The sequence below is a fragment of the Panthera leo genome, chromosome E1, assembly GCF_018350215.1.
Source record: "Panthera leo isolate Ple1 chromosome E1, P.leo_Ple1_pat1.1, whole genome shotgun sequence".
Classification (NCBI taxonomy): Eukaryota; Metazoa; Chordata; class Mammalia; order Carnivora; family Felidae; genus Panthera; species Panthera leo.
The window spans coordinates 48,549,511-48,572,769 of NC_056692.1; the positions used below are offsets into that span (position 1 = coordinate 48,549,511).

Here is a 23,259-nt window from a genome sequence, read left to right on the forward strand (position 1 = left end):
GCATTATGGGAAAACATGTTCAGAGAGAGTGATCCTTTATTTTGACTCGCCTATCATTCGCAAACACGCTTGAACTTGTTTGCCTTTGTAATTGCTAACACATTTCCTGTGATATGTACATCACAGAATTCTGTGACAGTGAGCATCATTAAGCAGTGGGCTTTTTCTCTTAGTGTTCTTAGAAAAGATTTCTGACACAGCTTAAGTCATTTGGAAAACCGTTGTCACTGAAAATGAAGTAAGAGACAACACAAGGGGAGATCAATTTTCAGAGCGGCCATCAGTTTTCAGAGAACAGATGGTAGAAATTGCTCTTTTTGTTAAATAAAATAGAAACTTTCCTTTGAACTTCACCTTCACTTATATTGAATGTTCTCACTTATCGTGTAAAAAAGGATGTTGCTTCCTTCTTACATGTAATGCCAATGAGGCATTCTTCCCTTTGTGAATCTGTTAGTTGAATGTAGAATCTGAATACATCCAAGATAGCAAAACTTACATTATTGACCTAATAAGTGAAAAAATTGATATTTGTAAACATTTCGCCTGAATATAAATTCAGATACACACAGTGTCCCAAAACATAATAAATAAGTATCCCAAGGAATACCACTGTAAACAGCATCCGGGCAAGGGTTAGATCATTGCTCACATGCCAGGCGCCTGCTGTCTGACCCTTCCCAAACATGCTCGTTTCCATCTTCCCGAGAAGTAAACAGCTATCCTGATTTTTCTGATAACTTCCCTCCTTTGTTTTTAAAGTTGATTTTATCACCAACGCTGGTATCCTTAAAAGTGGAAATATTCATATTTTAGTAGATTTTAAACTTCATATAAATAGAAGTAAACTTTATAGATAGTCTTTTGCTTCTTTTGCTCAGTAGTATGTTGGTAAATCTGCTATGATCATCTTTGTTGTGCCATCTAGCTTTCTGTTAAATGAATCTGCCACAATTTCTTGCCATATTCTTTTGAATCTGTTATCCATTTTGGATTTAAAAATTTTTTTAATGTTTTTATGTATTTTTGAGAGAGAGAGAGACAGAGAGTGAACGGTGGAGGGGCAGAGAGAGGGAGACACAGAATCTGAAACAGGCTCCAGGCTCAGAGCTGTCAGCACAGAGCCCGACGTGGGCCTCAAACCCATGAACCATGAGATCATGACCTGAGCCGAAGGTGGCCGCTCAACCAACTAAGCCACCCAGGCGCCCCTAATTTTTGGATTTTACAAATAATTCTACAAACGATCATGTGCATGTATCGTGACACAAATGTGTAAGAGTTTCTCTAGGGTAGGTGGGTTCTCAAAGTGTCCATGAGCCCGCAGTCCGTGACCCTTCCGTGAGGTTTGTGAGGTCAAAGTTATTTTTGTAGTGATATTTAGATGTTGTTTATTGATTACTTTACTGTGTTGACATTTGCACCGATGGTGCAGGTGCAGTGCTGGGTAGACCTGTATCTTTGCCCAAATCAAGGCAGCGGCACCAAATCGTACTTGGAGTTGTTACATTCTTCAGGGCCACACGGTCATGGGAAAAACTGAACAATTTTACTCCAGAATGTTTTTGATGAAGCAAGCAGTGAAACTATTAATTTTGTGAAATCCGATATGCATTTTTGATACCTGGGTGATGAAATGGAACTTTGATTGAAAACTTGGGTGGCACACGGAGGTATGGTGGCTGCCCAGAGGAGAAACACTTGTGTGATTCCTTGAGTTAGGAACTGTTGCTGTTTTGTGGAATCCTGTTTTTATTTGAAGCAATGGCTGACAAACGACGGTTATTCAGACCTGGATATTTGGCAGACGTTCTCTGCACAGTGAACAAAATGCGCCCGTCACTTCAAGTAAAACAACTGATGATATTTGTTGCTGATGATAATATTAGAATTTTGGAAAACTTGTGTCAGTCACTTGTGAGCTTGAGAGCTTTCTAATACTAAGACTTTTTGGATGAGATCAGTGGGGATGTTAACCGATGCGAAGTTTTGATATTGGAGTATGAAATTTTCAATATTTGGAGACCCATGTAACTCATTGCACTGATGTTTTCCAGACGAGTAGTGCATGCTGTCATAAAATCACGCCCGGGTAAAAGGTCCATTCCAAGTTCAAGAGAGACTAACAGAACTTACTGTGACAGAGCATGAAAAGTTTCAGATTCCACAATGCGAGTAATTCTATAAACCTAGCACTTGTGAGTGTTGGTCTCCTTCAGAAGACTGTCTATAATTATCTGAAAAGGGCACCAAAATATTTTTTCCCTCTACAGCTACAGCCACATTTATGTAAGGAAGCATTTGAGGAAGAGCAAATTCCAATTTATACAAATTCTTTGAGCCAGTATAGAAGGAAGGAATACTTCTCAATTCATTTTAGGAGACAGACTCTGACACCAAAACCAAAAAGGACATGTCAAGAAAAAAAATTAAATCCCAGTAAAAATAAAAATTTAATAACAAAGTTCATTATCAATACACTGAGAAAAGACAATAAATGATGCTGGTACAATCTTTCATTTATATAGAAGAAAATAAAACTGGGTCCTTGTCCTGTAAGAGCAAACAGAAACAAAAACCAATTCTGGATGTACTAAACAATCTGTAAATGCCCACACAAAAAGCCTTAAAGCAACAGAAATCTTGCAAAAAAAAAAAAAAAAAAAATCTAGGAATCATAAGATCTTTCTAACCTAATCCAGAACGTATAAAAGAAAGGATAGTAGTATTTGACTTGAGTGAAATAAAAGGGTTTGTGTGGTAAAAAAAAAACCCACAACAGACAAGGTCAGTGGAAATATAATACATGTATGGGGAAAATATTTGGGACAGACTGTGTGTTAATGTGTAGAGCACAGCAGGAGGTCTTACTGACAGAAATGTGGACCAAAATTGTGAAAGGGCATTTTCCAGAAGAACAGATTCATATAGATCCAAAATGTGTGACAAGGGGCTAAGACACAGTAGTTTTCAGGCACATGCAAATTAGAAGAGTAGGGGCACCTGGGTGGCTCAGTCGGTTAAGCGTCCGACTTCGGCTCAGGTCATGATCTCTCTGTCCGTGAGTTCCAGCCCCGCGTCAGGCTCTGTGCCGATAGCTTGGAGCCTGGAGCCTGCTTCAGATTCCGTGTCTCCCTCTTTCTCTGACCCTCCCCTGCTCTGTCTCTCTCATCCTTTCACAAATGAATAAATATTAAAAAAAAAAAATTAAAAAAGAATAGTAACGAGGTAACAACTAGGTCTTATTTTATTTTATCTTTTCTTATTATCCTATCTTATTCTCTTATCATCTTATCATCCGGCTTAGGATTCTGTGTCTCCATCTCTCTCTGCTCCTCCCCACTTTCTTTCTCTCTCTCTCTCTTTTAAAGATAAACGCTAAAAAAAAAAAAAAAAAAGAAAATGAGATGAAAAAACTTAAGGGGAATGTTGAGCAAACTTTGTTTTCATTAAGGATTAGGTGGTAGCAACTGAAAGGAATGAATAAAAACGATAGCAGGTGTTTTTAGAGGAATTGCCATGAGCTGCTGTTCACAAAGAAAAGCGAGATGCAGAAAAAATATATTTGTGTGTGTAAAACATTCATAATAAGATATGTATTGCGAAGGCATAGTGGTTTAAAGAAGAGAATTTGTTTCACTCGCATCTAACAGTCCGGGGGGTGTTGGGAGTGCTCTGCTCTGTGACATCATCAGGGACCCAGGTGTTGGGGAAGCTCTGTCCTCTTCAGCGTGTGACTTCAGTCTCTGGGCCTGAGATGGCAGTTGCTCCCAAGTACCTTATCTTTTAAGTGTCATCCTTCAGAAAGACAGAAAACATGGAGAGAAAGCCACTTTATTTTTAAAGCTATCCAGTCAAAGTTGCCTATAACATTTCTGTCCCAATATCCTCCTTGACCATACCTAGTCCCATGGTCACAAGCAGCCTCCTGTGGTACAGCCCAGCCCGAATTTGGTGGTGGTGGGGGGGCCTCAAAGGAAGAAAAGGAAGGTAGATATCTGAGTACATTGGCAGTCTGTGCTACAAAACCCCATACTAGTGTATGCATTTTTGCCTCAGTGTGTTTGTACGTGATTCTGTGAACAGGGCAGGAGATAAGCAGATACAATGGATTGTTAGTCGGGAATACCCCATGCGGGTATTGATGTAGAAGGACATGGGGAGAAGAGGGAGGAATTCAAAGGAAATGAACACCAAGGAGTGCAGAGAAGCGAAACAAAATAAAAACTCAGTATGGAGGATGTTTAGGGTTACGTTTGTGTTTCATGTAGCGTACGTTCATGTATGATATATAAGAAAGTTTAAAAATTAGAAAAAAATACCAGCATGCACCGGGTGTGTTTAAATATCACTTCTTTCCTGAATGTAATGAGTTCTGAGGAGACTAGAAATTACCGTTTAGGAGAATTCCGTACATCTCTAAGCCTCACGGATAAGGTAACGAGAGATAGATGCATTGTTCTTTGTGCTGCATCTATAAATAAGCACAACAAATAACAATTGGTATTATGAAATATTGCAAATGAATATTTTGAGAATAGGATACCCTGGAGATGTTCATCGGGAAGAATCTTTATTACTAACACATGATAATATCCCCCTAGTAGTAAGTAACAGAATTCTTTAAAAAGATGATTATAACAATTAGTTATCTGAGTAAGTAGAGTGATGGTTATTTTAGAAATCACTTCTGCAATTTGCCGTCATGTTGGTTGAGATGTAGAAAGTGTGAGTAAGCAGATATATCGTGCAGCTATGTTGCTTTCGAAATTGCTGGGCAGTACAGATCGTTGACGTCAGCAGTGTTTTTGAGCTTTTATGCCTTACAATTTAATTACTACGCAGGTACAGTAAATAAAGGCGAACAATATTTCAGTAATGTTACATTTTTTACTTTATTGAAAACTTAGTTTGTAGAATTATTCTCTACATCAGAATAAATCTTGCCCTTTTTGTATCTCTTATTCCTTTTGATATGATTGATGATGATTGATATGATTTGATAGGATATGAATGGTAGTTATCAACAGTAAAGCTTTGAGATAACATTGGAAGGAGTTCACTTGTACTTTAAAATATGTAGGTGATGCCTGCCTAAATAACTTTAATATATATATATATATATTTTTACAAAGTCATCAATAGTTGTTATGCTATTTTATTTTTGGTGTATTTTTATTATTGGTGTTCTACTGATTTCAGTATCAAATATTAAAGTTTGCACCTGCAAAATTGCTAATAGGCAAAAGTACCATTTTGAATAAGAAATTTACTCTTCTGTAGGAGTGAATGTTGAATGCCTGAGCAAATAGATTGACAAATATTCCTTAAAAAACACACCACTTAATTCAGAGTTCATGAGTTTTCCATTGAGTGAAATGACAATGGTAACTGTCCTAAACTTTAGCTAGTTTTATACTGTAAGTGGGATATTTTTAAACCCAAGGAAAAACTTTAATCCTAAGTGAGCACCTTCATCAGCTTTATTCATTTGGTAAGAATGTCCAACCTCAGAGCTATTCTTTGAAGCACATACTTAAGAGAAAATGAAGCCAAATGGATTTTCTAAGTAAAATGTCTTAAGGTCTAAGTAAAAATTCTAGAAATTCTCTGAAAAATAGCCTCAGGGCATGCCCCCAGAGAGGGAAACTTACCATTTTCAGTTTCTTTGCTTTGGCGGTACGTTATCCGTGGATTGGCTTGTCACACACTCCTTGTATTCCTGCGGCATAGTCTCTTGCTGGCTGTCTGCTGCTTTTTCTAGAAGTGGGTGGTTTAGCCCTGAGGTGGTGGTTCAAGGAATTGAGTGGATCTTCTGGTCCTTTTGCTTAGGGACTTGGTCAAAGGAGGTAAAGCTTTCCTCCTTCCATTTATCCCAACTGATTCTTGCCAGAAAGTCCTTTTGAGGGGCAAACGGCCTAGACAGGTATTTTAGTTCCAAACCAAACCCCTCTTACATTACGGGATTGATAGATGAAAACAAGTTGAACCGTGGCTGATTTTGGAAATAGGGTAGGAGTACTCACTTTTCTCACGCCTCGCTTGAGGAAGGGCTTCTCTGCCCACACTCCTTAGTGGCTTCCTCTTCTTAGCCTGACATCGAGAGTTCTATAATTTAGGCTCAGTTATTCATTTGTCTAATTTTTAAAACTTATGTTAACACGTATATACCCGTGTACTTACACGTATACATAAGTATAGTACAAAGAGAATACGGGCGTGCCTACAAAGTTTAATTGTTTTATTCGGCAGACATTATGAGAAAAGCCCCTAAAACTTGGATTTCCGTTCCAGGAAAGAAGCAAAGAAAGTATAGTGAAAACCAACTACAGGGCCCTGTGGAATTTAAAGTGATACGAGGTATATCGAGAAGGAAAAATTGCTGCTTTCTGGGAGGCTTGGGGAAGACTTGACGGGGAAAGTGACACCTGAGTCACGAGATGTTAACAGGAAGAGAAGACATGGAAGCAGGAACCCAGAGTGTGTGTGTTTAGCTGGAGCTCATAGACCCCTTGGCTGCTGGTACAGGGAGAAGACAAGGAAGGGAGTGTGGCAAAATCACACACGCATGTCGCCACCGAGCCAAGGCCCAGGGAGCTACTGAAGTATGCCTTTTCCACAACTGTGCTTGAGGAAGGTGAATGAGCAGTGGGGTCTCGGGGGGTCAGTGGGGTGGGGGAGGGGAGTGAGGCATCTGCAGTGAAGAGGCTGTCCGACGGCGGAGGTGTGGGTGCGCGGGGAACTCTGTAGGGCGGTAACAGAATGTGGTGACTCGGGGGATGTTGAGGGTCAGGGACAAGGAGGAGTCAAAGATAAGGCACCTGTTTGTACGTAGTGAGTATTATTTTGTACTGAGTGTTGAATTGTACTGCAGCGACGTCCAACTGGAGGCGGCTAGGAGGTGATAGAAACTAGGAAAGACCCGGGTCCTGGAGACGGACAGTAGAGACTCAATTGCGTGCGAGATCAGAGTGCAACTCACCAAAGGCAAATGTTTACTTTTAGTGCAGGCGGCTCTGGGGCACATTGGAAGAATGGGATGATGAAGAGGAGACAGAGAAATACTCTCCAGATCGAGGGGAGCCCCAGGACAGCACAGGGTCACGGAAGCTGAGGAAAAAAAGATGGTCCTAGTGCGAATCACGGAGACAGAAGCGTGGAATTTGCCCTTAGATTTGGTGATCCAAGGGGCTTTTGGAGGAAAAATGATAATCATGTCACAAGGTGACCTTTGAGATGGCGGTTTTAATGAAAGGTGAAAGGCAAATGATGAAGGGAAGAAGTGGAAATACAGAATGTGGAATACATGTGGAGTGAAAGGGTCATCAGTTAAAAATGAGAAGGAAAAGAGAAAAACCAATGATACTCTGGTGAAAGCTCATATATTTTTTAAATAGCAATTCCTGCTGGTAACTCTTATTTTGTGTGTGTTTATTTATTTAGAGAGAGAGGGAGAGAGAGAGAGAGAGAGCGCGACAGTGACCACGAGCCAGGGAGGGGCAGAGAGAAAGGGAGAGAGAGGATCCCAAGCAGGCTCTGCACTGTCAGCACAGAGCCCAACGTGGGGCTCAAATCACAAACTGCGAGATTATGGCCTGAGCCAAAATCAAGAGTTGGATGCTTAACCGACTGAGCCACCCAGGTGCCTCTCTGCTGGTAACTCTGAATTGGTCTTTAAAAAAAAAAAATCAAATATTAATTTAATCAATCTAGTAAATAAGTATCACTGAGGAAAGTGTGTGTAAAGGTCTACAAACGGTAGGAGCTCTTAATTTATTTACCAGAATTAAAAGAAGTCTTTAGGGAACGAAAGTTGAATCACAGCATGTTTTAGAGTGCCAGTGCCATGTGGTTGTGGGCCCGTCCCTTCTTTGCTCCTCAGTTGTGCCGGGTTTTCTGTCCCAGGCTAACGCTTCTTATTAAAACCGTAGGATTGTTTAGTTAGAGAGCATCTTACTTTCCTTTCTTGAGTTCTGTCTACATTTTGAGCTGGTGAAAGTAGGTGAACACTCCTGTTTTAAAAGCTACTTAGCTTTATTTAGCTTGAGTTCATTGGGAGTATGAACTCAGGCTTTGTACCTCTCTGGCCTGGTGACCTTGAGCAGGTACCTCTTTGTGCTTTAATGTGTCAATATTGATACATTATTATTAACTAAATCCAGGATTTGCTTTAAATATATGTAGTTATATATGTAGCATATATGGAGTTCTATAGTTTTGTGGGTTTTGAAAAATGTATAATGTCACATGTCTGCCATTCTAGTATCATATAGAATAATATGCCCTAAAAATCGCTATTTTTAAAATGGACTTGCCAATGTCATTTTGAGGATTACTTGAAATAATGAAATAATGCAGGTAAATTGTTAGGAACAGAGCTTTGCAAGTAGGTTATCATCAATCCAATGTTTGTTGTTTTTCTGCTTCTGCAATTTCTTTTTTAATGCTTATTTACTTATTTTGAGAGAGAGAAAGAGCAGAGGAGGGGCAGAGAGAGAGGGAGAGAGACAGAATCTCAAGCAGATGCCATACTGTCAGTGCAGAGCCCAGTGTGGGGCTCGATCCCACAAACGGTGAACCGTGACCTGAGCCGAAATCAAGAGCCGGGCGTTCAACCGACAGCCCCCCAGGCGCCCCTGTGTATCTTTCTTTGTGAAGTATTTGTTTCATGCTATTACACTGAAAAAGAAATAAGGTTATTTGCCACTTTATTATTAAGTTGTAAGAGTTCTTTTAAATTCGGGATACAAGTCAATATTTTATATTCTAGATACTTTTAATATTCTGGATATAAAATATATTTTTCTACTCTGGATATAAATGGAAAAACTTTGTTCTTTGGTACATACATAATTCGGGTGTCTTCTTAATATCACTGGGATGAATTCCCTTATCACTGTAAAATATCCTCTATCTTTTACAGCAGTCTTTGTTTTGGCTTGCATGAGCATGGCATATCTTTTTGTATTCTTTAATTTTCAGTCTGTGCATTTATATTTAAAACAGAGTAATGGTAGACAACATATAGTGGGGCCATTCTTTAAAAAAGTAGCCTTAACAGTCTCTGTCTCATTAATTGGAATTGTTAGTTCGTTTAAATTTAATGTAATTATTGATATGGCTGGTTGGCTTTAAGTGTACTTTCTTGGTATTTGTTGTCATCATTACTTCCCCCCCATCCCCCACTCCTTTATTGTCCTCTTTTCAGCTACTCATTTAAAAAGTTATTTCATTTAAATTTTTCTATTGAGGGGAGACTGGGTGGTCCAGTCGGTTGAGCGTCAGACTTTGGCTCCGGTCACGATCTCACGGTTCGTGGGTTCGGGCCCCGTGTCGGGCTCTGTGCTGACAGCTCAGAGCCTGGAGCCTGCTTCGGATTCTGTGTCTCCCTCTCTCTCTGCCCCTCCCCTGCTCATGCTCTGTCTCTCTCTCAAAAATAAATAAACATAAAAAAACCCAAAAAACAAAGAAAGAGACACTCCCTTTATAAAAAAAAAAATTAAAAAAATTTCTGTTGAATTCTTAAGTTATATATCCCTTGATAGTTTTCTTTATTGGTTGTTCTAGGGCTAAAAATGTGCATCCTGACCCTGTCAAGGTCTATGTAGAGTCCGTAAGGAACCGCTTCACGCTGGACCTTTCCCACACTCTGCTTCCCACGTTGCAAATCTAACAATTAAAAAATAGTATCATTCAGTTTAACCCTGTCCCGATTCCCTGTGCTATTGTTGACATAGTTCTGCATGCATTAAACCCCACCTTCCAGTGTCGTTACTGTTACTTTAAATAGATGTCTTTTGAGGACATTGTAAGAGAAAAAACACTCTCGTGTGTTTATGCACTTACTTACTATTTCAAGTACTCTTCGTTCTTCTGTATCTGAGTTTGTATCTGGTGTAATTTCCTTTCATCCTCAGGAACATCTTTTATTACTTCTTGTGGTACAGTTCTAATAGTGATAGCCTCCGTCAGCGTTTCTTTTATCTGAAATGTTTTTTCTTTTCCCCTCTTAGCACTTCTGAGATATTGCTCCTTTGTCCTCTGGCCTCTATTGTTTCTCACGAGCAGCAGGCAGTCATTCTTATTATTGTTCCCCTGTAGATAATGTCTCTTTTCTTCTGGCTGTTTTTAAAACTTTCTCTTTCTCTTTGGTTTTCAGTAGTGAGACTATACACACCTGGATGTTGTTTTCTTTGTATTTATTCCGCTTAAGAGTTCACAGAGCATCTTGGATCTGTGAGTTAGTGTTTTTTATTTTTTATCAAACTTGGGAAGTTTTGGGCCATTATTTCTTTAAATATTGCCCTCTCTTTTCTAATTGCCCTCTTTAGGTGTATTTAGACTCTTTGATTTTTGTCCCACAGGTTCTTTAAGTTTTGTTTATTTTTTCATTAATTCTTCAATCTTTTTTTCTCTCAGGTCATTGGGTTAGATAATTTCTATTGATGTGTCATTAAATTTACAGACACTTTCTTCTGCCATTTCAAATGTACTGTTAAGCTTATCAAGGGATTCCCCCCCCCCTTTCAGTTATTATAATTTTGCATCCTGGAATTTCTGCTTATTTCCTTCTTACAATTCCACTTTGCTGCTGAGATTCCTTATCTCTTCTCTCATTAAAATAAATTTTTCTTTAATTTTTTGAATATATTTTCCCCTGCTTCTTTCAAGTATTTATATTAACTGCTTTAAAGTCATGTATGCTAAGTAGGTTCATCTTGGGCCTTATTAACTCCTTTCATGTATTTGTTCTTGCCTATAGACACTTTTCTTTTTTTCATGTTTATTAATTTCTGCATGAAGGACATTGTGGATGATACATTTTAGAGACCTCTAGATTCCGTTGTCTTCCTCCATAGAATAGTGATTTTTGTTGTTGTTGTTCTAGTGGACTGTTCAGTTATTGGGCAATTACCTCTACCTTGTGTAAACTTGGTTTTGCATTCTATTAAGGCAAATATATGGAAAGCCAAAGATATTTCCCAAACTCCTCCAATATGGTGGGCTCTAATCTACAAACCCTGTCTCTTCTGAGGATCTTATAAAGGTTTGCTTTTAGGTTTTATTGGGCAGGTTAAAGCCTAAGGTGTGGCCTTTGTGGTGTTTCAGCTGGATGCCCAGGTATTTCCAAGTTGTTAGGAAGGTGTCTCCGCAATTTGTTTGGGCTGGGCCTTCAGTATCTCACAGCACTGTTTAATCTGTGGTATCCATTATATTTCCTAATTATAGCAGCCATGCATTGTTATTTACCTAGTGCCTGCACCCAGTGTGGCTCATGCACACTCATATCCCAGCCCACGGTCAAGGACTGGCAGGGGCCCCTGTTGGCAGTTCTCACTTCCCTAGTGCCCTCTACTTAGGATTCCAGCTTCTTCAACTGTCCTGAACTCTGACCTTTGCCCTTCCGGTTCAGTAGAGCTTTGGGGCTCTGCTTAGGACTCCAGTTGTGCCCATGCAGAGAGCCCGAATGGTAGTGGGGCTCGGCTTATGAGGATGACAGTATTGCACTATTTTCTTTCTTTTGTCTTTTTCGTTTTTTGTGAGGAAGAGAGAGAGAGAGAGAGAGACAGAGACAGAGACAGAGAGAGGGAGAGGATGAGGGGCAGAAGGAGAGGGGAGACAGAGAATCTTAAGGAAGCTTCATGCCCGGTGCGGTGCCCGATGTGATGCTCGATCTCACAACCCTGAGGTCATGACCTGAGCCGAAATCAAGAGTTCGTTGCTTAACTGACTGAGCCCTCCCAGGCAGGCGCCGCCCTGCATTTCCTGTTTTCTAATACCAGGAATGGGTACCTCATCTATTTTATCCCGTTCTGTGGTTGGTAACAGTGGGAGGTGAGTTTGGTGCTAGTTACTCCATTAGAGCCTGAAGTAGAGCTCCATGGTTCTTAAGTTTGAAATCAATAGTGTGATTACTGAGCCCAGTGAAAGAAAACTTAAATGTTGTTAGGAGTCAGACTTACTGGGAGGTCAAACAAATTAGTAGTGTTATATCCTGTCTTTCAATGTCAGTCTTTGTGTAAGCCTGTTGACTGCTTTTTCATATGCATATAGGTATGTGTAAATAGATGCACACATATGTACGTACATCTCTATATCTATATTTATATGTCTATCTATATACATCTCTATAAATCTGTGTATCTATATTTGTATCCTGTATTGTGTTTATATATGGTGCTAGAAAGATTGTTTCTGTAGTCTAATCATGATAATTTATCATGAATCACGCATGCCCTAGAGGCAGAAATATAGAGCTATTCTGTGGTATCAAGATAAGAGTTTCCAGAAAAGAGAAACTCCTTTATTGTTTCTGAGATACTTTTATTATTATTATTATTATTATTATTATTATTATTATTATTTTAGAATGGTAGTGGAGAAACTTTCTTTTTAATACCACCCTTATAATAACTTGGTGTTCACTCTTTTTTTTTTTTTTTAATTTTATTTTTTTAATTTACATCCAAATAGTTAGCATCTAGTGCAACAGTGACTTCAGGGGCAGATTCCTTAATGCCGCTTGTCCATTTAGCCCATCCCCCCTCCCACACGCCCTCCAATAACCTTCTGTTTGTTCTCCATATTTAAGAGTCTCTTGTGTTTTGTCCCCCTCCCTGTTTTTATATTATTTTTGCTTCCCTTCCCTTATGTTCATCTGTTCTGTGTGTTAAAGTCCTCATATGAATGAAGTCCTATGATATTTGTCTTTCTCTGACTAATTTCGCTTAGCATAATACCCTCTAGTTCCATCCACGTAGTTGCAGATGGCAAGATTTCATTCTTTTTGATCACCGAGTAATACTCCATTGTATATACACACCGCATCTTCTTTGCCCATTTATCCGTCGATGGACATTTGGGCTCCTTCCGTACTTTGGCTATTGTAGATAGCACTGCTATAAACATGGGGGTGCATGTTCCCTTTCAAAACAGCACACCTGTATCCCTTGGATGAAGACCTAGTAGTGCAATTGCTGGGTCGTAGGGTAGTTCTATTTTTAATTTTTTGAGGAACCTCCATACTGTTCTCCAGAGTGGCTGCACCAGTTTGCATTCCCACCAGCAGTGCAAAAGAGATCCTCTTTCCCCGCATCCTTGCCAACATCTGTTGTTGCCTGAGTTGTTAACGTTAGCCATTCTGACAGGTGTAAGGTGGTATCTCATGGTGGTTTTGATTTGTATTTCCCTGATGATGAGTGATGTTGAGCATTTTTTCATGTGTCAGTTGGCCATCTGGCTGTCTTCTTTGGAGAAGTGTCTATTCATGTCTGTGCCCATTTCTTCACTGGATTATTTGTGTTTTGGGTGTTGAGTTTGATAAGTTCTTTATAGATTTTGGATACTAACCCTTTATCTGATATGTCATTTGTAAGTATCTTCTTCCATTCTGTCGGTTGCCTTTTAGTTTTGCTGATTGTTTCCTTCGCTGTGCAGAAGGTTTTTATTTTGATGAGGTCCCAGTAGTTCATTTTTGCTTTTGTTTCCCTTGCCTCCAGAGACGTGTTGAGTAAGAAGTTGCTGCGGCCAAGGTCAAAGAGGTTTTTGCCTGCTTTCTCCTCTAGAATTTTGATGGCTTCCTGTCTTACGTTTAGATCTTTCATGCATTTTGAGTTTATTTTTGTGTCTGGTGTAAGAAAGTGGTCCACGTTCATTTTTCTGCATGTCGCTGTCCAGTTTTCCCAGCACCATTTGCTGAAGAGACCGTCTTTTTTTCCATTGGATACTCTTTCCTGCTTTGTCAAAGATTAGTTGGCCATACGTTTGTGGGTCCATTTCTGGGTCCTCTATTCTGTTCCATTGATCTGAGTGTGTTTTTGTGCCAGTCACATATTGTCTTGATGATTACAGCTTTGTAATACACCTTGAAGTCCAGAATTGTGATGCCTCCAGCTTTGGTTTTCTTTTTCAAGATTGCTTTGGCTATTTGGGGTCTTTTCTGGTTCCATACAAATTTTAGGATTGTTTGTTCTAGCTCTGTGAAGAATGCTGGTGTTATTTTGATAGGGATTGCATCGAATACGTGGATTGCTTTGGGTAGTATTGACATTTTAACAATATTTGCTCTTCTAATCCAGGAGCATGGAATATTTTTCCATTTTTTGTGTTTTCTTCAATTTCTTTCATAAGCTTTCTATAGTTTTTAGTGTGTAGCTTTTCCCCTCTTTGGTTAGATTTAATCCTAGGTACTTTATGGTTTTTGGTGCAGTTGTAAATGGGATTGATTCCTTGATTTCTCTTTCTGTTGCTTCATCGTTGGTGTATAGGAATACAACCGATTTCTGCGCATTGATTTTGTATCCTGCAACTTTGCTGAATTCATGAATCAGTTCTAGCAGTTTTTTGGTGGAATCTTTTGGGGTTTCCATATAGAGTATCATGTCATCTGGGAAGAGTGAAAGTTTGACCTCCTCCTCGCCGATTTGGATGCCTTTTATTTCTTTTTGTTGTCTGACTGCTGAGGCTAAGACTTCCAATACTATGTTGAATAACAGTGGCGAGAGTGGACATCCCTGTCTTGTTCCTGACCTTAGCGGGAGAGCTCTCAGTTTTTCCCCAGTGAGGACGATATTAGCGTTGGGTCTTTCGTATATGACTTTTATGATCTTGAGGTATGATCCTTCTCTCCCTACTTTGTTGAGGGTTTTCAAGAAAGGATGCTGTATTTTGTCAAATGCTTTCTCTGCATCTATTGAGAGGATCATGTGGTTCTTGTCCTTTCTTTTATTAATGTGATGAATTACATTGATTGTTTTACGGACATTGAACCAGCCCTGCATCCCAGGTATAAATCCCACTTGGTCGTGGTGAATAATTTTTTTAATGTAATGTTGGATCTGGTTGGCTAATATCTTGTTAAGGATTTTTGCATCCATGTTCATCAGGGAAATTTGTCTATAGTTCTCCTGGTGTTCACTCTCTTAACCAAGTTATCAAATGCTACATTGGCAATATGGGGACAAACCAACCTTTTCCTAATAAGATGGAATGAAAAAGGATATAACATCACGTTAGTGTTAATCCCGTGAAAATCTAATAAGTCTAGTCATCCGGAAGCATCAGACAAATCCAAACTGAGGGACTTTCAGTAACTGGCTATACTCTTCAGAAATGTCAAGGTCAAGAAACACAAAGAAAGACTATTCCAGATTAAAGGAGATACAGTTGATATGATAACTAAGGGCAGTGCGTGCTCCTGAATTGGATGTTGGACTAAAAAAATAGCTATAAAGGGCATTATTGTGATAATCAATAAAGCTTGACTATAGATTGTGCATTAAGTAATCTTATTGTGTTACATTACATTTCCTGATTTCGATAAGGGCTGTGATGTTAAAAGACAGCATCTTTGTTTTAAGGAAATATACACTGAGTTTTTTAGGGATAAAGAAGCACGGCATCTCTAGCTTTCTCACAAATGCTTCTGAAAATAGTTTTATGTACATCTGTAAGTAGATATAGATACAAAAAATTGATACAGCACATCGGGCCAAACATAAACAGCTTGTGAATCTGGGTAGAGGGCATATGGGAGCTCCTTGTACTATTATTGCAAATTTTCTTTAAGTTTAATATTATACCAAAGTAAAAAGTTATAGCAGAAAAATCAAATAGTGACACGTCTCTATGGTTGCAAGAACAGAGATCCATCAAGCTTGCCTAAAATAAAAAGGGGTACAGAGACTTTCAAATTCAAGTATGCCTAGTCTCATGGAGACTATTAGGGCCTGAGTTTGCTTACTTCATGTTTCAGATGCCATGTGGTTTCTAGTCTTTGCAGTCGTGGTGCATTTGCTTTGCTCTCTTCTGTATACTGGATTTATCTGCTTTCTCTTGGTTGTTGCCCCTCTAGAAATTGTTCCTCAAAGTCGCTAACTTGCTGTCCTACTTCAGATTCTTGAGAGAAATATCACCGTTATTCTCTAGCTAATGCATTGCTTAAACATATGTCAGGTGTTTATTCTTAATCGGGTCACAGGATTGAGGTGGAACAGATGGAGAAGGTGGGTTGAAACATGCAACATAGTTCCATGGCGTTTAGGGCTTTCACTCACAAGCCTACGGTGTAATAAATTCTCTTGAAGGCGCTATAGAAAGATATGGCAGTGAACTGTGTCTCCTGTATCCGCCCAGCTTGCTTATATTGCTTTTTGAGTTTACTTTTTAATAGACTCCTAAAATGCTTCTGTTGAGGATCTCCACGTGAACTTGGATCACCCAATCCCCTTTCTGCTAAAATGAGGAAGAAGTATGATGGGAGTTAGAGGCAAGAGAATGGAAACATTCAGAATTTCTTTCTTTTGTATAGTAAATGGATGACTGCTTCCCTCCCCACTACTGAGTGTTTAAAAAATCACGAGTCTGTGTTAACTTTTGTTGTAAAACTTTTAAGTTTCATTTGACTATGTTGATTTGATCATGCATGTTTATCTTAAGTTCGGATTCATTATTTAAAAACAATTTTTTAAAATTTTATTTAAATCCAAGTTAGTTAACATATAGTGTGATAATGACTTCAGGAATGGAATTTGATGATTCATCACTTACATGTAACACCCGGTGCTCATCAGTGTGCTCCTTAATGCCCATCCCCCCACCCAACACCCCACCAACAACCCTCAGTTTGTTCTCTGTATTTAAGAGTCTCTTATGGTTTGTCTGTCTGTTTTTATATTATTTTTTGCTTCCCTTCCCTTATGTTCATCTGTTTTGTATCTTAAATCCCACCTATGAGTAAAATCATACATTTGTCTTTCTCTGTCTGACTTATTGCGCTTAGCATAATACACTCTAGTTCTATCCATGTTGTTGCAAATGGCAAGATTTCATTCTTTTTGATTGCTGAGTAATATTCCATTGTGTGTGTGTGTGTGTGTGCGCATACATACCACATCTTCTTTATCCATTCAACCATTGATGGACATTTGGGCTCTTTCCATACTTTGGTTATTGTCGATAGCACTGCTATAAACATTGCTATAAACTGCTATAAACATTGGGGTGCATGTGCCCCTTCGAATCCGCACACCTATATCCTTTGGATAAATACCTAGTAGTGCAATTGCTGGGTCGTAAGCTAGTTCTATTTTTACTTTTTTGAGGAACCTCCAGACTGTTTTCCAGAGTGGCTGCTCCAGTTTCCCACCAGCAGTGCAAAAGGGTTCCTCTTTTCTCTGCATCCTCGCCAACATCTGTGGCTTCCTGAGTTGTTAATTTTAGCCATTCTGACAGGTGTTTCGATTTGTATTTCCCTGATGATGAGTGATGTTGAGCATCTCTTCATGTGTCTGTTAGCCATCTGGATGTCTTCTTTAGAAAATTGTCTGTTCAAGTCTTTTGCCCACTTCTTCAGTGGATTATTTGTTTTTTGGGTGTTGAGCTTAATAAGTTCTTTATAGATTTTCGGATACTAACCCATCATCTGATGTGTCATTTGCAAATATCTTCTCCCATTCCATCAGTTGCCTTTTAGTTTTGTTGATTGTTTCCTTCGCTGTGCAGAAGCTTTTTATCTTGATGAGGTCCCAATAATTCCTTTTTGCTTTTGTTTCCCTTGTATCTGAAGACATGTCTAGTAAGAAGTTGCTGTGGCCAAGGTCAAAGAGGTTTTTGCCTGTTTTCTCCTCTAGGATTTTGATGGCTTCCTGTCTTACGTTTAGATCTTTCATCCATTTTGAGTTTATTTTTGTGTCTGGTGTAAGAAAGTGGTCCACGTTCATTTTTCTGCATGTCGCTGTCCAGTTTTCCCAGCACCATTTGCTGAAGAGACCGTCTTTTTTTGCATTGGATACTCTTTCCTGCTTTGTCAAAGATTAGTTGGCCATACGTTTGTGGGTCCATTTCTGGGTCCTCTATTCTGTTCCATTGATCTGAGTGTGTTTTTGTGCCAGTCGCATATTGTCTTGATGATTACAGCTTTGTAATACAGCTTGAAGTCCAGAATTGTGATGCCTCCAGCTTTGGTTTTCTTTTTCAACATTACTTTGGCTATTTGGAGTCTTTTCTTATTCCGTACAAATTTTAGGATTGTTTGTTCTAGCTCTGTGAAGAATGCTGGTGTTATTTTGATAGGGATTGCATTGAATATGTGGATTGCGTTGGGTAGTGTTGACATTTTAACAATATTTGCTCTTCTAATCCAGGAGCATGGGAAATTTTTCAATTTCTTTGTGTCTTGTTCACTTTTTTTTCATAAACTTTCTATTGTTTTCAGGTTGTAGATCTTTTACCTCATTGGTTAAATTTATTCCTAGGTTTGGGGCGCCTGGGTGGCCCAGTTGGTTGAGCATCCGACTTTGGCCCAGGTCATGATCTCACGATTTGTGAGTTCGAGCCCCATGTCAGGCTCTGTGCTGGCAGCTCAGAGCTTGGAGCCTACTTGGGATTCTTTGTCTCCCTGTCTCTCTTTGCCTCTCCCCTGCTCACGCTCTGTCAATCTCTCTCTCTCAAAAAAAAAAAAAAGTTAATTCCTAGGTATTTTGTGGTTTTCAGTGCAATTGTAAATGGGATAGATTCCTTGATTTCTCTTTCTGCTGCTTCATTATTGGTGTATAGAAATGCCACAGATTTCTGTACGTTAATTTTATATTCTGTGACTTTGCTGAATTCATGTAGTAATTCTAGTGGTTTTTTGGTGGAGTCTTTTGGGTTTTCCAAGTAGAGTATCATGTCATGTGGGAAGAGTGAAAGTTTGACTTCTCCCTTGTGATTTGAATGCCTTTTCTTTCTTTTTTGTTGTTTGATTGCTGAGACTAGAACTTCCAACACTACGTTGAACAACAGTGGTGAGAGGGGACATCCCTGTCATGTTCCTGACCTTAGGGGTTATTACTTTTTTTTTTTTTAATGTTTATTTATTTTGAGAGAGACAGAGAGAGAGAGCAAGAGAGCAGTTATTTATTTTGAGAGAGAGTGAGCGAGCAGGGGAGGGGTAGAGAGAGTGGGAGAGAGGGAATCCCAAGCAGACTCCTCACTGTCAGGCCAGAGCCTGATATGGGACTTGATCCCATGAACTGTGCGATCATGACTTGAGCTGAGATTAAAAGTTGGATGCTTAAACTACGGAGCCACCCAGGCACCCCAGATTCATTACTTTTTTGAAACAGGAATTGAAAAATATAAAGTATATTTCAAAAATTTCTAAGAGATTATTTTGACAGTATATTTCTAATATTATAACAGAAAATTTTCCTGAAGGTTGTAGACTAATTTTTTTGAGTACCTACTTTGTGTCCTGAGTCTAGTTACTTAAATGATATTACTGAAAATAGGGGCACCTTGGTAGCTTAGTCGGCTAAGCATCTGACTTCGGCTCAGGTCATGATCTCACAGCTCGTGAGTTCAAGCCCCGTGTCGGGCTCTGTGCTGACAGCGCACAGCCTGGAGCCTGCTTCGGATTCTGCGCGTCCCTCTCTCTCTGCCCCTCCCCCGCTCATGCTCTGTCTCTCTCTGTTTCTCAAAAATGAATAAATGTTTAAAAAAAAGTTAAAAAAAAGATATTACTGAAAATAAGCTTCACAACTCATTGAGGCGAGTTTGACTAGCAGGAAAGGAAATAGAATCTCAAAGGGTGACTTTCCCAAAATCACGATAGTTAATATAGTGGCATTAAAATCCAAAGTAGAAATGAGGTCTGTTAGACTCGATGTATACACTCTTGCAAATGGTAAGGAATCCGGTGTTCAAATACTTTCACATTTTGAGATAATCAGTTTTATGTTATTTGTCTTAAAACATGTCACTGTTATTTTTTTAATTCTGAGATGCACCCTTTATTATCAACAATTTGGTCACATTTTGGCTGGTTTTGCTCAGAGCGCTGGTACAGTGTCTGTTGGTTTTAGGAGGATAAAAGGAGTTGTTAATGAATGCTTAAAAGTGACTTCCTTGAGGTAGTCGGGGTCTATGATTCCAGGAGACAGAACTGGAGAATCTTTTAAGAGAAATGTACAGTTATCAGTGATATGCCCAAATTGTGGAGATCCACTCTCAAATTGTCACATTCAAGTATGGAGGTAAATAAGAGTAGTTTTTTGTTTTTTTTTTAATTTTTTTTAACGTTTATTTATTTTTGAGACAGAGAGAGACAGAGCATGAATGGGGGAGGGTCAGAGAGAGAGGGAGACACAGAATCGGAAGCAGGCTCCAGGCTCTGAGCCATCAGCCCAGAGCCAGAGGCGGGGCTCGAACTCACGGACCGTGAGATCGTGACCTGAGCTGAAGTCGGACGTTTAACCGACTGAGCCACCCAGGCGCCCCAAATAAGAGTAGTTTTAATGAACATGTAGCTATGAGAAAAGACAAAAAGTAAAAAGGTTGATTCGAGACCACATTAAAAATAGTAAGCAAAGGCTAAACCACTGGCTTTAGAAAAATTTCAGATGACTTTTTTTGAGGGGTGGAGTGGGGTGGGGATAACTGGTAAATCTGTATTTAGTACTCTCAATTTTGTCTGTCAAGTGAAATTTACCTGAAGCACTTACTTAGCTTGGAAGTAATCAAAGAATGTAACCAACATGTTGGTAAAGTGATGTGATTTGCTAGACCGGTGGCTAGAAGGAAAATGTGGAGAAGGACACTTTCACATCAGGAGTTATTTTCATTGAGTGGGGGACTTTTGCCAAAGGGAAATAACACCTTTGAAATTTTTTTCTTGAAGTTGGACATAAAAACAAAAATGATAGAAGCCAAATGCCATGAGGAGAAGCTGAAACTGCAGCAGAAACATGATGCCGATGTTCAGAAGGTAGGCTCTCTACCGTTTATTCTTTCATTAACGTTGAATACTCAGAATATTCTAGGTCTTGTGACCATCCCTCCCATCGTCCACTGATTAAATAGTCTGTGTTATAAATAGAATTTGCTAACTTAGTATTTTGGCCAAAGTCGGATCTCTGTTCTTCACTTTCTAAACAAATGTGTTTATGTAAATCCTTATAGTTGCCACTACCTTTAGTTCTTCCTGTGTTGTTTGAAGGTTGGCCTTCTTAGAGTCCTTAATCTGCATTCTAGCATTACCTTTCGTAAAAGCTGAAGTAAGACAGCAACTGTACACACTAGTGTTCGTTTTAGTCTGATATTCTTTCTGGTTTTCTGGAAATTAAAATTTGCTTTTTAATTTAAAAAGGAACTTTTGGGGGCGCCTGGGTGGCTCAGTCGGTTGAGCGTCCGACTTCGGCTCAGGTCATGGTCTCGCAGTCTGTGAGTTCGAGCCCCGCGTCGGGCTCTCTGCGGACAGCTCAGAGCCGGGAGCCTGCTTCGGATTCTGTGTCTCCCTCTCTCTCTCTCTGCCCCTCCCCTGCTCATGCTCTGTCTCCCTCTGTCTCAGAAATAAATAAATATTTTAAAAAAATAAAAAAAAAAAATTTAAAAAAAAAGGAACTTTTGGATTTAGTTCTGTTTGTAATAGACTGCATGCATTGTGTTGGTAGCACTGAATGTACGCTTCTTTTTTCCAGTAGCTCATTGGGATTTATGCCTTTCTGTGTTTCCATTTGTATTTTTAAAGAAAACTTATTTTTATTCTTAATGGGCACAGCAACAATAATCAATTTATGGTTATCCTACGTGGCATTTGAGTGGTTAGCATGTTTTAATATTGATTTCAAAAACTGAGTGATATATACATGTATATTTCAATGCATAAAGACTAATCCACATTGAAACTTGGCATTTACTGTTGCACCACTAAGCCTGATTCTGCCTCACAAAACTGAGTGACAGAGATGGTGGCAGAGAGTTGAAGCCGCACATCACATATCCAAGCTTTCTTAAAAGCTGAAAATATATTCATATTTAGTCAGGTGCCTATTTGGCTCATTTTCTTGCAAAGCGACAAGAAGGAAACCACTGATTGAAAATTAGAAAGAGAAAAAATATTGAATCCTTTTCCTTCTTCTTTCTTCTTTCCCATTCACATTTTAAAGGCCAGTATTACTTTCTGCTCTTAGTAGAATTTTACTTTAGCTGAAGTTGGTTAGATAAAAACAGCTATCACAAATATGTTAGAGATTTGGTAATGTAATTTTAATAGAACATAATATCTATCCAAATGAAATGGAATCTATTGATGTATAAGATAAATAAATATAAAAATATATTTGGAAAAATCACAGTAATAGAGTTTGAACTAGGCTTCTTGGTATGTCCGTTACAAAGATCAGTTCTAAGAAAAACATTTAATAATAAAATTCTTTCTGGGAATTTCTCCTTTAAAATAAATTCTGCATGAAAAAAGAAAGCAATGCAACTAGTTTGAAATGCCAGGTAAAATATAAATAAAATCCTTGACCTTACGCCAGGTTTGGAAAGTATATTCCTCAGTTTGTTGCTTGAATGGCATTTTCTAAGTGTCAGGAATCAGGGAGGAATAAAATTAGAGTGTTTTATCTGTTTGTGTACATTCTTTTCCTTTTTTGCTTTTTTGTGGACTTTAGGATCAAACTAGCTTCTTTTCTATTTACCAATCATTCTTAGAGGTGGAAATGCTGGTAATAAAAGCACTAAGAAAAGGCTGGTTAGACGTTGGTGAACAACCTTCCCTGCCAATATTTTTTAAGCTGAATTTGAGTGTACAGGAAATATACTCCAACCATACGAAAAGTGGATATTCATACTCTTGCCTCAGTTTGGTTTTCTTTTTTCCCCTTTGTTAGCACATTTTTTGTTCTACTTGCTAACTACTGCATTTTGGTTATTTCTCGTGTGTGTGTGTGTGTGTGTGTGTGTGTGTGTGTGTGTGTGTGTAGATGTATTTAGGAGTATAAAATCATGATTCAACCCTAATAAATGATTCATTTAAAACTTCTGACACAATACAATTAATGATGTAAAATATTCATGTAATTTTTGACTTATTTTGAACTGACTTTTTTTGATTCATAATAGCAAAGCTAGATCTAAAAGAAGCCTATTACAGGTCATCTTCCCATGTGTCTGGGGATTTTTGTTATTGTGCATGAAAATGAAAGGACACCAGAGGGAGGATCCAGGGGTCCGCTCATCTGAAGGTGTCCTGTCCCAGTGCAGTGGAGGTGGGGTGGGGGAAGGGTGGATTGTGCTGTGCCAGCCAAGTTTCTGACGGCTTCTCTATGCTTCTTTATGACACACTTTAATCTCTGAATTATATTTTAGAGAATCAAGTTATTGTTTATGTTCTCCTTGAAAATTGATACATGAAAATTGAAAGCTGATGACATATTTCTTTCAGTAATCAATTATTTTAGTATATTTTATATTTTCTCAGTGCCCTAGAAGATA

General features: G+C 38.9%; 1 protein-coding gene across 3 annotated transcripts in view; it reads left to right on the top strand.

Annotated features, from left to right (window-relative positions):
* CEP112 (centrosomal protein 112) overlaps window positions 1–23,259 on the top strand; it is a 412,041-nt gene that overhangs the window by 60,927 nt on the left and 327,855 nt on the right. For all 3 annotated transcript variants that reach the window (XM_042916491.1, XM_042916492.1, XM_042916494.1), the window contains one exon: window positions 20,660–20,746. In XM_042916491.1, coding sequence (XP_042772425.1) covers window positions 20,660–20,746 — 87 coding nt within the window. The remainder of the gene's footprint in view (window positions 1–20,659; window positions 20,747–23,259) is intronic.